We start from the raw sequence: 16027 nt of genomic DNA on the forward strand, positions 1-16027 counted from the left end.
CTCAAAATGGATTTTTCTAAGTTTTCTGATGATAATTTTGATGTGAAAGAGTGGGTAAATGGTGTTTTTCGTTCTCAAAAAGATGAACAGCAAAAGGAAGCTTACACAGCAACCCTTGTCACCAAACTACAACGTTATATACAAGAAGTAAATCGATCATTGGAAGAAATATCTCAACAAGCAGTTGGGAATCTACCAAGGGTACTTCGTGATGTGGAAACATTAAAGAAAGAAGCAACCTTTCTATGGCAACAAATGCAACAGGTTCAACAAACGAAGCTAAATCAGTCAAGAATCTAATAATATTTTTACAATAATTGGGATACTGTATTTTTTATTCCTTTTGATTCTTTTGCCTGATGTAATTCACAGTGTTTGGTTAACATTTTAAACGATTACAAAATTCCCCTAATAAAGTGTTTCTATTTGGCATTATTAGTTTGGATTATGAATATGTAAAGCCTTAACATATAAACCTAATGTATTTACCCATTTACCATTTTCCAGGTCAAAGAAGAAATTCGAAGTGTGGAACAACGGACTTCACATTCTATGGAGGTTTTGGTTAAAATTGACAGCGTTCGATCACGAGTTGAGCAAGCTTCTGCTGCTTTGAAAGAAGCAGATAACTGGTCAAGTCTTGCTTCAGCTATTGAAGATATATTCCGGTATTGAATTTCTTATTATTACTTTTGTTTTTATATATGATGAAAGTGGCATTAAGGTTTACTGTAGGAGATTGTTTTACCATGGTTTTATCTTTTTTCTTGTAACCAAAACGACAAAACACAATTTGTGCCAATAATATTTGTACTGTGTTAAGCCCAAAAGTCCTATTACATACACTAAAAAAAAAAGTTTTTTTGCATGTTTTATGTTATTAGGTGCAATGCATACGCATAGTTAAGTTGTGCATTTTTGATTTGTGTTAAAACTGGTTACTATTTTATGGTTTTTATTCAGCTCGGGAGACATTGAAGCGGTTGCAGCTCAACTACAAAGCATGCAAGCCAGCTTAGTTGTTTTAAGGAACAGTCCAGATTATGATGATAAGGTAAATCAGTAAGCTATAATCGTCTTATAATTCATAGATGTATTTTGAGTTTAAATTTTATTTTTACTTGTAATGTGTACTCATGTTAGTACTAATTGATGAATGTATTGTTTATAAAATTGGTTGAGGTATTGTATTTATCTGTTGTGGAAGTGTGTGTCCCTAGTAAAGACACATAATATCTATGGCCACAACACAGGGGTTCATAAATGGGTTATTCAAAATTTGTCTGTACCAAAATAAAAAAATCCAACAAAAAATAATCAACCCAAAACTTACATAACCCACTTGACCCGCCGTGTAAAAAATAAATAGGTTGTAAAAAATAAATAATACACCCACTGCTTACATACAGAATGCTTATACTGGACATTTACTGGGGGTGGTTTACTGGTTGGTGGTAAAAAGATTATCCAAATTTATTAATAACTTTTAAATATATGTAAAAAATCAACGCATTAGTTTTTTAACACCTACATTATATTTTTAAATCCTATTACAGGTTTTACACTTGGAAGCATTAAAAAACCGACTTGAAACTGCAGTAAGTCCCAGTGTGGTTGCTACTTTCATGAATCACAACACTGCTGAAGCTAATAAATATCACACAATATTTCGAAACTTAGACAGGTATGCAGTATTATAGTGTGTTTTACTTCTTTTAAAGTTTTTTTATAATAAACTACAGTTGATATACAAGTGGGTAAAATATGTTTCCCTGCTGTAGGTAATTTTTTAGCGTTGATTGTAAGGTATTTGAGTCTAAATTTTATTTCAGATTGGCAGAATTTCGAAATTATTACCTGAAATGTCATCGTGCACGTGTGAATGGAAAGTGGCAGGAGATCGTGTCTGGTGAAAATGGTGACTCGAAACCAGTGACAGAAACTACAGACTTTGCACTCCTCGGTGAATTCTATGAACTTCTACTGTCTGTGTGGCACACAGAGGTTAAATGGTGCTCTGCTGTGTTTGGGAAAATGGAGTCTATTTTAATTATTGGTCAACTTCTCTTGGAAGTCACACTGTCCGTTGAATATGGTCCAAACACAATGATAAGCAACTCAGTTGCTGGAACATCGGTTGAAAAGTTGGATATGTTACAACAAATGTATACAACCACCAACACTTTCACTCAAGATCTCAAACAAGCATTATATCGTGATGGAGGTGTTAGTGCTTTTGATGACAGTATGCTAAGCAAGTTATCTGATGCATTCTGGCATCCATACATCACCCACTTTATGAGATATGGAGAGATGGAAACAGAAGCCTTGCTTACTGGGCTTGCAGATGTTAGAATGGATTCGCGAGATTTAATTGATCTCACCCAACTTTTGGACTCCTCAGTAAAGAAATTATTTGATGGAGCTCAAGCTTCTGTTAATAGATGTGATAAGTTAACAGGTAACATATGCTCAGTTTCCATGGTTTGTCTTAAATGGTCATACCAGCGCCAAATAAAATTTTGTGTATTGATGGAAATGCTCTAATGTAATCCAAGAGTACCACCAAAGTTTCAAACAATGAAACAGCTTCCGAAAAAAAATGCTTGTCAAAACTGCAAATTCTATCAGTGGAGTAAAAAAGGTTGGCTGCGCCTTTTTATGGAAAATCCTTTGCTTTGGGAGCATCAAATCTTTTATACTCGTTTTTTTGAAATTCGATAGTACCATTAGATCACATTTGAGTATCTCTATTCATATACAAACATTTTTATTATTATTCGTTGGTTTGCCTCTTCAAGTAAACTAACTGTTAGCTTGAAAGCAGTCTTTTGCTTTATTGGCCAACCATGTTGATGTTGAGTTAAAATAATTACTTGCCCATTGGTACAATTAGTCCTGTGCTTTTATATTACAAATAAATAATGTTTGTTAAAGCTAACCTGCTTTAAATAGATTACCAGTAGTGTAACAACAATATTTTTAACAGGTTTTCTTGGTGTAGCTGGTTTAATTGATGCCATAGAGAAATACATCCCAGAATATTGTGACCGCTTTGCTCGTCAGTTGCGAACAATAGCCACATCTTGTGGAATTAATAAATCCATGGTATGAGAATGTTAACAAAACTTGGCTACACATTAGACAAACCATATTCTCTATTCTTCACTAATTATTTGTTTTTCAGAAATCTGACAGTGACGTCACAGAGGATGAGGATTGGACCGTGTTCCAAAACTGTTCCCGTTTGATTTCCACTTGTGGAAAGTTACTTCTACGTTTTAGTTCCTTCCATCAAACCTTCTTTTCATCTCTTCTCCTTGTTGAAATTACTGATAAGTCAGCTCCATGGAACCGCTACAATTACCTCAAATGTGGGGACCCTGAGATTTTCTCCGCTTTTCGTGGATTGGTTGCGTCAGCTAATGACGACTCCACTATACAATTCTTTCCTAATGCTAAACGTCGAATTCAAGACCTTAACCAACAAGCGCAAAACCTTGCGTTTAATGTTGCATTTGCGCATGTCAAGCGACAGCTTTCTTCTTTACCGTTTATTCAAGAGGACCATGAAGATGTAAATGACGCTATCATATCTCAGAGCGAAATGCCAATGTTCAGTGTCTCACCGAGTGAAAGAGCAACTCACATCGGTCAGTACCTTATGACTTTGCCACAACATTTGGAACCCTTTGCCTTATTAGACACTGGTAACGACGATCGTGCATTAGAGGTTGCGTTGCGTAATGGTAAACTTCCATTTCCTGCTGTAGCTGTTGAAGGTGGGGCAGAAGAAGAGGATCTTGAAAATATGGCAGACATGTGGCTTGGTTCAATCGTCAGGGCAACAGAGCATACTTATGTTGAAGCTGTCAGTCAAATCCCAACTCTCAGTCCTGGCTCCGCACGCCAACTTGTTGCAGATTTTGACTACATGGCAAATGTTGTTGATTCATTAGGTTTGTCAACATCCAATGAAGTACTGCAACTCCGAGAACTGCTTAATGCTCAAAACAGTGAGGATTTTAAAAAAGCTACCATTAAAGCACCACATCGCCTTAGTTCTGTTGTATCTAGCATGAGAAAAATGAGTATGTGAAGAAAAGCTTTTGATGCCGCAGTAACATGTAGAAATATATTCTGGTGCAATATTTAAATGTATTTTGCGTTAGGGCAGCTGTGCGAAGTGCCTAGAAACCCTTACAGCTGTCCTGATAATGTTGTATAAGTATACTAGTTCATTTGTTATTCGCTGTTATTAATATGGCATTGTGAATTATATTCGCCAGAATATTCATGTGGTCGTAGTGTGACTTTATTAACTGAATCCAATTTATCCTGGCGTGTCGTGATAAGGCAGTTGTTATTACATCTAGTTTTCGGTATTATAATATACACTCCGTGACCCATACGAGTTACGACGTTCGTTATTGTGCAGGTGAATATTATTTTATTTGTTTGGAATTTATGGCAGATAATTCATGCCGTTAAACGTCTTGCCCAGGGAAACCACCCACAAGAGTATCAGCATCGGAGCTCGTACCACAAAGCTCTTGACTAGAGCTACAGACAGGTGACCAAGGTGATCCTAGAATACAGATATATAGACAAGTGGAAGGTGCACGCACGGCACACATAGAACGTAAGATGTCACAGCGCCGTTTATGGAGTTCGCCCTGAATTAGAATTTAAGCTTCCCGTGCAGTAAGTTGGATTTGCATTGTAAGCCTGGTCGAACAGATTGAGAACCAATCGCTTTGGGCTGGCCAATGGTAAATTACGTTAGAATATTGAAGCAATGCACCTTTCAGTCTTAAAACAGGCAAACGGTTACTGTATTTACATCGGAATCACATGATCTTAATGAGTAGCTACGTAAAAGTTAAGAAGATTAAATTAAGGTAAATAATAACCCACGTTGCATTGAGTCAATCTCTAAGAGGTCTTAATAATGTCACATGAATATGTGTAAGTCGAAAGAAAGAAAGGAATGCTATTTATGTACTGTAAACAGCGTATAGTTAAAAGGACACATTTTAGTTTATTTAGTGCGGCAATCAGCCTTTCTTAAAATAAAGATGCTGTAATTTGTGCTCTGTCTATACAAATGGCTTGTAATAAAGTTAATCAAATATTATTAGGTTAATTTTTACGTAATTTTTTTTTATAGGAAGACATACTGTTTAATTATGAAATTTTGAGAGTTACTATTATTCAATAATGTCCGAAGCTGAAACTTCATCTATTTTACCAGAAAATGGTAAACCAGCAAAAACTTTTAAGTCATCAATTGGTGTTGCACTTTCATGTCTAGGAGCTGCTGTTGGAACTGGGAATATCTGGAGGTATCCACGTATTGTTGCGAACAACACAGGCGATGATGGAGCTGTGGCATTTTTACTCATATGGCTGCTCTTCCTTTTTACATGGTCTATTCCACTGTTATTGGTGGAATATGCCGCAGGTAGATACACCAAAAGTGCTGCAATTATGACATTTTATAAAATGACTGGTCCAAAAACAATGTGGTGTGGAGGTTTCGTAGGATTTGTTAGTTTTGCAATCGCAAGCTACTATGCTGTTATATGCGGTTGGTGTGGCTATTATTTTGTTTACTTTATTGTAAATCCTTTGCCTAATTCACTTATAAATAGCCACGATGTCTTCACTATTTTCTCTGAGCACACTTATTACCCAATTTTGTTGCAAGCTATTGTGTTAATTCTTGGTGGAATTTGTGTGTTTGCGGGAGTTCGTTCCATTGAGCCTGTTATGATGTTTATGGTACCTATATTATTGTGCCTAATGCTTGCATCATTCTTTTATTCACTCACTTTACCATTTGCTTCTGTTGGTATTTCCCATCTTTTTAAAATGGATTGGGCCGTCTTTATTAACCCAAACACCTGGATAGATGCTTTAACACAAAATGCATGGGATACTGGTGCAGCACAAGGTATTTTACTTGTCTATGCCTCATATCTTGGAAGTCAACATGGTGTGGTGAGGTATGGTACAACCATTCCAGCAATCAACAATCTTCTCAGTTTAATAATGGCAATAACAATGTTCTCAACGGTGTTTTCAGTTCAAATTCAGCTTAACCCCAGCATCACAGTTAATGAAATTTTAAGTGCCTTTACCCTTAATGGTCCAGCAAACACTGGTTTAACATTTATATGGATTCCATTACTTTATTCAACTTTGTCAGTTGGTCGCGGAATTACTGTTTTATTCTTTTTGTGTCTTTTCCTAGCTGGCTTCTCATCATTAATTAGTTTAATAGAAGCTTCTTGTCATCAGCTGGTAGATCTCAGGGTCCCAAGAAAAATTTCTGTTCCATTCATTTGTATACTTATGTTTCTTCTTGGTTTGGGAAGCTCACTTAATGTTCATTTCTTAGTTAATCAAGACTTTGTATGGGGCTCAGCCATTGTGATCAGTGGAACTATGATCATGTTTCTTGTGCTTAAGTTTGGTGTCACCAAGTTTAGAAAAGAAGTTGTGAATGATTATGGTGATGGAACAGACTGGAAGCTACCGAAGCTTTGGAACTGGGTTTTCTGGATCCTAATTCCTATCCAAGTATCTGGGCTATTTATCTGGTGGATTGTCACTCGAATTCAAGATACAAAAAATGTTTGGTATAAACTTGAAGAAGAAACCCTGATGAGTGCCCTGCTGCAATGGACTGTCACACTTTTAGTTCTAATAATTTTAAACTTTTTGTACCTTAAATATGCTGACAATTTTCTGCCACTGAAATACATTGTGCCTGGTTTACCAGGAGTTTCCTTTCCCGCAGTGTCGGAAATTGAGCAGAGTGAACTTTCTCCTCCCGTGCACTTAGAACTTGGAAATATGCAAGATTCTGTTATTGATAATAATGAAACTAAAATGGAGAATCTGCTTGAAATTCCCAAATAAAGTGCAAGCTGTTATTTGTTTATACTTTCGTCGTACTTCTTCCCTTATCTCTATTTATTTAGTCAATCATTAGTTAATACTCGTCATTAGTTTTTGCTTTAACACTTGTTACGAAATGTTAGTGCAGATTTATTCTTTATATGCAGCGTCATTGTAATTTGTAGCACTTATCCATTTTAGAATTTTGCTTTGTGTAGTATACTGTGTTTACTTTTTTCCCTTTTTAAAAAAAAACTGGTTTGTAACACAACATTAAAAACTTCGGTATATTTTATAATAGTTGAGTAAATAAAGCGGTAATGTACTTAGAATCACAGCAACTGGTTTGTAACATTAAACCTTAAAAGAACTTCTGTGTCTTTTATTATAGTTTAGTGAATAAAGCAGACCCTCAAATCAATTTGTATAGTGTTAAGCCTTTTTCCAACTTTTTTGCCTATAAATATTTGTCCAAAACTTTAAACTAGTTGCACCAAATCCAAGCAAAAGCCTGTAAAGCATCTCTTGTTTTTAATATAAGAAAAAAAAGTAATACAAATATTAAAAAATACCCTTTATTTACACTACAGTAACTTTTACAGCAGTTTTGCCTGAAAGTGTTTGTTGTTTCAATTTCGTATCCACAAACCTAGCGTGGACCATACAGCGATATTTCAAATATTTTTGCAACATTTTTCTGTTGTAACAGTGACACTCTGGAAAAGAAAAGTGAGAAAAATCAACCTCTTTAAGAATGCAGTCAATTGGCAACTTTTCAGAGTAAGCGGCAATATTAGCTTGAAATAATGTTTCCACTTTAATAATTTCATTAATAACCTCCTCACTTGGATGACAAAGATGGGTTGTAAATTTTGCTATTCGAGTATTACCACAATTTGGATATGAATTGGAAAAATTAAGGAGAGCAGCATTATGTAATGTATCAGGGTTACAATTTTTAAATGCTAATTCACAAATCTCACAAGTATTCCGTTTTAAAGTTTTATACACTGCGCACCCAGCAAGAAAATATATGCAGTTCACTTGTCTCACGTCAGATAAAGAAAATGAAGTTTCATCCAGCAAGTCCATTTTAAAAATGTCTTTTTCTGCACCATCTTCCACTGACATAGATGGTTGATATGATCTGATGGTAGAAATCAAGTCAGTAGAGTCATCTTCGTCGTAACTTAAAAATGGTGGAATTTGCATAAATTGTGCGAGGAGGATAAGTTTTAGTGTACTAAGAAATCGACCAGGCCTGGGATTTGGATTCCGAAAGCCATGAATTTGAGAAAGCAAATTCTCAAGCGAATCCTGCATGAATCTGGAAGTCAGGAAGAAGTCCAAGTTTCCACCTTTCACTAATTCTTCATGCATAGAAATAATACTTAAAGTTGACAACTGAATACCGGTTTGAACAGGCACTTTAGAAGTCTTCACATTGCCAAATTCCATGTTGTCGACCATATCTTTAACCTAAATTATTTATTAAAACAGGTTTTATCATCTATGTACCCAAATTATAACATCAACTTACTTCTAACAGAAACTGTATTTTTTCTGTTGAATCTTTAAAAAGAGAGTTTTCACAACTGGTTGAGCTCATCAAGTCAAACCAATTGTTGAAGTAATCACAGAAGAATGCGGTAGACAGGGCTTCTTGGGATAAAACTTGCTGACCCACCAATGTTTTTATTGCAGAGCCTGTGGTACGACTAAATACCTGTAAATTGAATTAATTGTTTTGATGACACTGTTTTAAACAAACAATATTAATACCTGAGCTGCTAGATCAATGTTGGTTTTTTCAAACTTCGATGGGCGCAAATGTTTCATGGTTAGTTTTGGAGCAAGCTTTAATTCTTTGTCTTTTTCGTAATTTACCAGTTTAACAATCCAGTCAAATGAAACCTGCCATAAAATTTACATATAATTTGATAGAAATGTATATATAAAGTTGACCACAAGATAATTTAATCTAACATACTTTATTGGTAGGCAAAGCATACTTCACCGCAATATTTTCCGGCAGATATATTAGAACATGTTTTATTAATGCTGCTCTTAGATGTTTTAGCAAATGAGCACAATTGGCAATAAATCTCAATTTCTCATTTGGGAAATGTGGATGAGCGGTTTCACCACTTAGCATTGACCTGAAAATTAAATGTTTTTTTTACAACTGTATATGACTAAAACATTTATTAGCTTACTTTGTAGATAGTATTCCTCCTTCCCTCCACATTGCCTGATTTCTAGCTCCCATGTCGCACACAATACTTTTTACATGAAACGAACGCTTCCCAAGCTCAGAGATTATGTTTTTACACACCCTCCACAATTTTTTTCCAGATGCAGAATCTCCAACATAATAAAAAGCTAAAAACATAAAATGCGTGCCATTATAACATCTATGTTTATACATGAACTATGTACAATTTACCAATTACTTGTTTCCACTCAAGAGTAATTCCCTTTACTGTAAAGCACAGTATATGTGTTGCTACTTCGTTGTTAAGTTTTTTTTTAAATTCAGGACTTGTAAATCCAATAAACTGTTTAATGTTGTTGTCATAATCAACCCCCTTGGTCATTTTAACTTCATCCAACATCAACGAACAACTGTGACTTTCTTCAGACAAGTCGGACATTTTAATTTCCATCCAGTCTAAAAGCGTATGTTGTATTCCAGGAGCCGTGATTATGTTTTCAACTTTGTTACATAGAACTTGATATGATGGTGCTGGATAACCGATCTTCCGTAGATATTCATAACTACAAAGTAACATGCATTGTGTACCAATTCATTAGTAGTTTGTTATAGCTAAGACAATTACCCATTAGCTCCAGTAGCACATCGGATATTTAGGCATTGTTGAACTGTTTTGTCACTCCACTTGTGAGTGCCGCTAGTTAGTGGATATTTTAGTGCTTCTCTTTGGTCTTCCCGCAGAAAAGATTCCAATTTTTTTTCCTGGTTGTTTAAATGCTCCTTCAGTGTCAATACCTATGCAGAAGAATTTATGAAAGTTTGCACACAGAAATAAATTTAAGGAAATTACTTGTCCTAATAATCTTCTGTTTTCCACAATAAGCTGAGAGCATTTGCTACAGCCTTCATTAACATTTATGCAATCTTCATTGTTAACATGTCTAATTTTGGCATCAGATAAATTAGACCTCTCCACCACAACCTTTAACACACTGGATGGCCTTTTGAGTACTCGGCGATTTGATTTAAATTTTTTAGGTGGGTTAGGAACATCAAAAATGGTGGGAACAGCATTAGGTTTTAGTTTCCTCCATTTATCCAATCTGAATTGTTCAAACTGTGATTCCTCAAAGTGTTTCTGTGAATTAAAACAAATTATAACAATTGCAATTATTTCATAACCAACAACAGTTAAAAATATTTAAAATGGTTTATATTTCATGAAACTAAGGGAGGAGAGCATTTATATTCTATCTGCCATTACCTGAATACCAAACTAATAAATGTACAGGTAATTATGAATGTAATGAATGAATGTAACTTTCTTTATTCTCGCGTGGCCGGAAAATGACAGTCGTTATCACACGGGTTTAACACCTCGTGTCAGCTTAGGAGTTACCATGTATGTTACTTTGTGGGTGATTATTTTTTGGGGATTTTTTCATTTTTTTATGTATGGCTGATAATTTGGACAACCCATTAGTGACCACTGGGTTGGAGCAATTGTCGTTAAGTGTCTTGCCCAAGAACACATACGCCCACAATGGTAGCAGCGACGAGCCTTAAACCCATTACCTAATGGTTACAGGCAGGCGCGCTAACCACTATGCCATGGCGCCGGACAATTAGAATGTAAAGCAAGGTAAATTACGAATTTCATGAGTAAATAGCCTGCATGGAGCAACATATATAATGATACATCATTTTTTTAACATCCGATCTTTATTTCAACAAATATTTTCGCTGATTCATAAAAGCATTATTGAATTACTGTTTAGGTGATGGTTTCTCAAATATTAAGATACACTTAGTACCTATTGTTGATTAGCCTATTGCTAGTCAGTTAACTTATTGGGATGTGTCATGTGTGATACCCCAATAGTTATGGGAATATGATCAGTTAAAATGATGACATTTCATATTGTGTTTAACAGTTATATGATTAAACTATAGTTTAGAGCTGTAAAGCGTAGGAGTTGAGAATATTATTCGAAATAGCATAACATTACTGCCAAACATTACTTTATAACTTATAAATGGCCAAACTGCATGTTATTATACTAGGTTGCCATTATAAATTGAAAACTTTGCTTCTTGGGTGAAGAATATATTTTCAACAATAGTTTTTTTAAAACTAGTTTAACAGTTTCACACCGACCTGTGTGCCTGCTTATAATTATACGACAGTATTAATTACAAACAACCTGTATGCATTATTTCTTCCAAATTAGCAATATGCATAGATTTAAGATTTTTAAACAAAAACTTAGATTTTAAAGGGGGAATTTTTTAATTTGGCTGACACCATTGTTGACATATGTGTTCTTAGGCAAAACAATTTTGTTTTGTCAAAAATCACATACATAGGAAACAAAATCATACAATGGTCATTGTCAATGAGTATGTGGTAACTTATAAACGGGTACATGGAACATGTATATGGTATATGAAACACAACAAACTCATTATATATTTTACTTCACACAGACGACTACTATCTTTAGGTTCCCACTGTTTTCTTCTTGAATTTATGAGCCACTTTCTTCTACGTTCTTTATCTCTAGGAAATCGAAACAGTTTAAAACCTGGTTTGCTTCTGTTTGAGCAGTTTGGGGCTGCACAGCCGGTCATTATGCAGTATTAACACTAACAGTCAAGAAAACTATTAAATACGCCTGTTAAAGGAATATAAAAATAAATGAACGATATCTACAATGCAAAAGGGTAAGAAAAACTTTACTGCAAGCCATTGTAGTTCAAATTCCATTTGTACTGCACAATCATTTCCATCGCACAATGATTTCACAAAGCAAGAGAAACTGGGTTATTTGAATGTTCAAACATAGTTTAATTAAGAAGTTGTATTATTAAACTATGGTTCAAATTATAGAGATCGGTGTCCTGTCAGTCCTGTCAGATGTGTTTGTTCCGACCGTTGATTTTATACCGGATGCTATTGATACTATTGAGCATGCGGCGCATCGCTATGCACAGTAGATCGAAACAAATATAATGAGGACCTGATCCAAATTAAATACGACCATCAGTTGAAACAAAGAACACTGGTTGAAATCGTTCCAGACACGAATATTGTTACAAGTTGAAATATTAGTTGGTGCCAACGTCACGTCAAGAAACAGCGCCGCGCCTGTGTCCGCCATTACGGAGCCCACAGCGTGAATCGCCCATACAAATGCATGGTCGGTGTGTGTTTATTGAGCACGGTAGTGGTCATATAGATCCTTTTTCGTCGAAGAGTTGTTCTTGACTTTGTTGTTGTTGTTGCTGATAGGGCGATTTTTTCCGCACTTATATCAATTCTCAATTCTAGCATTTATTCTTTAATCTCTTGATTGAAATCAAATCATATTATATATTTATAATTTTTTGGCTAAATTTTCAGATTTAAAATCGCACAATTAGCATGTGTGCACCGAAGCGTAGACGAGTGCCTTTTTTATCGTTATCTTCGGTATAAACACCGCGTCTCTTGTTTCTTCGCTCTTTTAGTTTACCGCTCGCAATAACATATGTTTAGGTATCTATGCTGTGATAAGGTTAATTAATACTATGCTAATTAGTGTATACCGTGCTCATGCATTAAATCTGTGATCTCTTGTTGTTGTTTTTTTCGCATTTATATTAATTCTTAATTCAAGCATTATTCTTTAATCTCTTAATTAAAATTAAACCATAAAATAAATTTATAAATTTTAGACCAAATTTTCAGATTTAAAACCGCGCATAATTAGCGATTAATTAGCCTTTTTACTTAGTGGCTGGCTGGCCAACTCAACCGGGACTTCCCCTACAAACTCCAAATAACATAGAAATCAGGACTTTCATTTTTGCTTCGCTGGCAACTTTGCGATCGAGTATTGCACTGTTTATGTTCTCGTTTAGTCTGGTTAGTAAATCGTTTACATCATAGTTTGGACGTTAAATTGTCACCGTAAGTTGGTACACTTGCTTTCATACAAACAAATTCAGTTAATGCTAACAACGGGCAATTGTGCCAAGAACAGTTTACATCGTGAAATGAGGTTGGTACTTACTACTCAGCACTGTAGAGATTGAATATTGAACTAAAGATTATTCAATTATTACAATTGGTTGTGTTTATAGCGGTAAGCATTATTTTTTACGAGTTCTTAAACAAAGCCACTTTAATAGAAGTAGAACGATATACCAATGTTTACATACTGTCACTTGAAAATAGCACTAGCAGGCAAGTGAAATGTTTGACTACCTACATAGGTTGATGCTGTTACTTAAGTTGTTAACGTAGTTTTCGCGAAGACTGACATGTTCCAAATATTGTGTTCATCGTCATGCTCGTCATGCATCGCGCACATCAGTCGTCGAAGTTTCCACCGTGTGACTTAATACATGGCCCCAGTAGGGTAATGACGGTTGTGGTCGCGGTGATGGTTGCGTCTCGTCGTAACTGTTTTCATTTATGTTTGCCCAACTATGCCAAGGAACCGTAGTGGGTCTAAGCCTGTTGTAGTGTACAGTTTGTTATTTGCCGTCGTTATCTCGTATAACGTAGTTGACTGGGTCATGACGTTTGATGATCTGAAAGGGGCCTTTGTATGGTAGATGATTTTTTTTGCATTTTTCAACCGGCACCGCTGAGTCAGTTAACAAAACTACGTCACCGAGATACATTTCGACTCCGTGTTTCCCTTTGAGCACGTTAGTGGTCATATAGATCCTTTTTTGTCGAACAGTTGTTCTTGTAGCTGTTGTTGTTGTTGTTTTTTTCGTGACTTTTTTCCGCACTTATCTCAATTCCAAATTCTAGCATTTTTCTTTATTCTCTTGATTGAAATCAAATCATAATATATATTTATAATTTTTAGACTGAATTTTCAGATTTAAAACCTCACGATGAGCGATTAATTAACGATTACTTTCCTCATGCACTTTACATAGCGGAAACACTGTCTGGTAGTTTGGCGGGAAACGACGGCACGTAATGTATCCTCACACCGATTCACGACTGAATCAAACTATTAGCATTTAAGTGGGGACGCAATAAATGCACTACTCTTATACCGTATTATCATTAATCGTAACTGAAGCATTATTTTTAATTTAACATCATATGATTAATATTAACTTCTAACATTACCTAATTACTGCGTGATTACAATTTGTCAAAATTCATGGAAACAAACGTTTTTAAGCGACGACAAAGTTAACTAGTGTAAGTTTACAATAAACACATGGTACAGGAGTTATACAAAGCGTATTTACACATATTCTTTACCAATCACTCAATCCTCATACGTCATAAGTTTCATTAGTTATAATACATGTATAAATACATTCTGCCTACTGCTCCACAGTCACCAATGGCGACTATAGAACCCGTTTTTAGGGTTACTGCAGTTTTTTTTTATCGAGCCCAGTCGACCGTTGTAGTAAAAGGATTAATTATTATAGCAGGGTGGGGATAGATGGGACACCTTTTCATTTCGTTTTCTCTTTTCATTTGGTAGTAAACAAAGAACATTTAACGAATTATAAAATCGTATCTTCACGTCTTCCACAGACCGTTGTTAGTTGTTTAAAACACGATCAGGCTATTGGGGTATTATTTAAAGGTTTCCTATCTTCCCCGACTCTACTATCTTATGCTAATTAGTTTAAAACGTGCTCATTCATTAGATCTGTGATATCTTGTTGTCATATTGATTCTACATTCGTTTCCGTTTTGTTCTAGCTTCTCGCGAACTACTTCTTATGCCAATATAATAGTTGCGCTCGTCTTTAAATTAGCGTGGCAGAGTGGCCTAAGGCGATGGTTTTAGGCACCAGTCATTTCGATGGCGTGGGTTCGAATCCCACCGCTGCCAAATATTTTATTACTTTTATAAAAACAAAGTATGAATTGGTAATAAATAATATATACTCTGGGACAAGTCTTGTGTGTAGCGTGGCCGAGTGGTCTAAAGCGCTATTTTAAAGCACCAGTCATTTCGATGGCGTGGGTTCGAATCCCACCGCTGCCAAATATATAATTACTTTAATAAAAACAAAGTATGATTTGGTAATAAATAATATATACTCCTGGACAAGACTTGTGGGTAGCGTGGCCGATTGGTCTAAGGCGCTGGTTTAAGGCACCAGTCCTTTCGATGGCGTGGGTTCGAATCCCACCGCTGCCAAATTCCTTATTACTTTAATAAAAACAAAGTATGAATTGGTAATAAATAATATATACTCTGGGACATACTTTTATTTTTATAAAAACAAAGTATGAATTGATAATAAATAATATACACTCAGCATTAATTTCTGTGGGTAGCGTGACCGAGTAGTCCAAGGCGCAGGTTTTAGGCACCAGTCATTTCGATGGCGTGGGTTCGAATCCCACCGCTGCCAAGTATTTTTTTTATTTTCATAAAAACAAAGCATGATTTGGTAATAAATAATATATACTCTTGGACAAGACTTGTGGGTAGCGTGGCCGAGTGGTCTAAGGCGCTGGTTTAAGGCACCAGTCATTTCGATGGCGTGGGTTCGTTTTTTTATTTTTTATTTTTTATTTTATTTTCATAATTTATTTTTATTTTTATAAAAACAAAGTATGAATTGGTAATAAATAATATACACTCAGCATTAATGTCTGTGGGTAGCGTGGACGAGTGGTCTAAGGCGCTGGTTTTAGGCACCAGTCATTTCGATGGCGTGGGTTCGAATCCCACCGCTGCCAAGTATTTTTTTTATTTTTATAAAAACAAAGCATGATTTGGTAATAAATAATATATACTCTTGGACACGACTTGTGGGTAGCGTGGCCGAGTGGTCCAAGGCGCTGGTTTAAGGCACCAGTCATTTCGATGGCGTGGGTTCGAATCTCACCGCTGCCAAGTTAATATTTTTACAAAAAAAGCT

General features: G+C 35.5%; 1 protein-coding gene and 3 non-coding genes across 4 annotated transcripts; all 4 read left to right on the top strand.

Annotated features, from left to right (window-relative positions):
- Window positions 1-6: 6 nt before the first annotated feature.
- LOC149742482 (conserved oligomeric Golgi complex subunit 7-like) lies at window positions 7-4297 on the top strand. Its single transcript, XM_089886048.1, has 7 exons — window positions 7-264; window positions 508-668; window positions 964-1054; window positions 1557-1684; window positions 1833-2461; window positions 2990-3108; window positions 3188-4297. The coding sequence occupies exons 1-7, from the start codon at window positions 7-9 to the stop codon at window positions 4097-4099; spliced, it is 2298 nt and encodes a 765-aa protein (XP_089742174.1). The 3' UTR covers window positions 4100-4297.
- A 10918-nt stretch (window positions 4298-15215) lies between these two features.
- Window positions 15216-15297, top strand: Trnal-aag (transfer RNA leucine (anticodon AAG)). The gene has a single exon. It is a non-coding gene; the product is annotated as a tRNA-Leu (tRNA).
- Window positions 15298-15763: 466 nt separating this feature from the next.
- Window positions 15764-15845, top strand: Trnal-uag (transfer RNA leucine (anticodon UAG)). Its single transcript has one exon. It is a non-coding gene; the product is annotated as a tRNA-Leu (tRNA).
- A 75-nt stretch (window positions 15846-15920) lies between these two features.
- On the top strand, window positions 15921-16002 carry Trnal-aag (transfer RNA leucine (anticodon AAG)). The gene has a single exon. It is a non-coding gene; the product is annotated as a tRNA-Leu (tRNA).
- The last annotated feature ends 25 nt before the right edge of the window (window positions 16003-16027 follow it).

This window comes from Ciona robusta, chromosome 1 (genome assembly GCF_009617815.1).
Source record: "Ciona robusta chromosome 1, ASM961781v2".
NCBI classification, from domain to species: domain Eukaryota; kingdom Metazoa; phylum Chordata; class Ascidiacea; order Phlebobranchia; family Cionidae; genus Ciona; species Ciona robusta.

Bases quoted from the DNA above. Each gene is read 5' to 3' on its own strand.
- LOC149742482 (XM_089886048.1), top strand. From the start codon at position 7: ATGGATTTTTCTAAGTTTTCTGATGATAATTTTGATGTGAAAGAGTGG. The intron at 1,685-1,832 runs GTATGCAGTATT...ATTTTATTTCAG, and splicing joins ATATTTCGAAACTTAGACAG to ATTGGCAGAATTTCGAAATT. The intron at 2,462-2,989 runs GTAACATATGCT...TATTTTTAACAG, and splicing joins TAGATGTGATAAGTTAACAG to GTTTTCTTGGTGTAGCTGGT.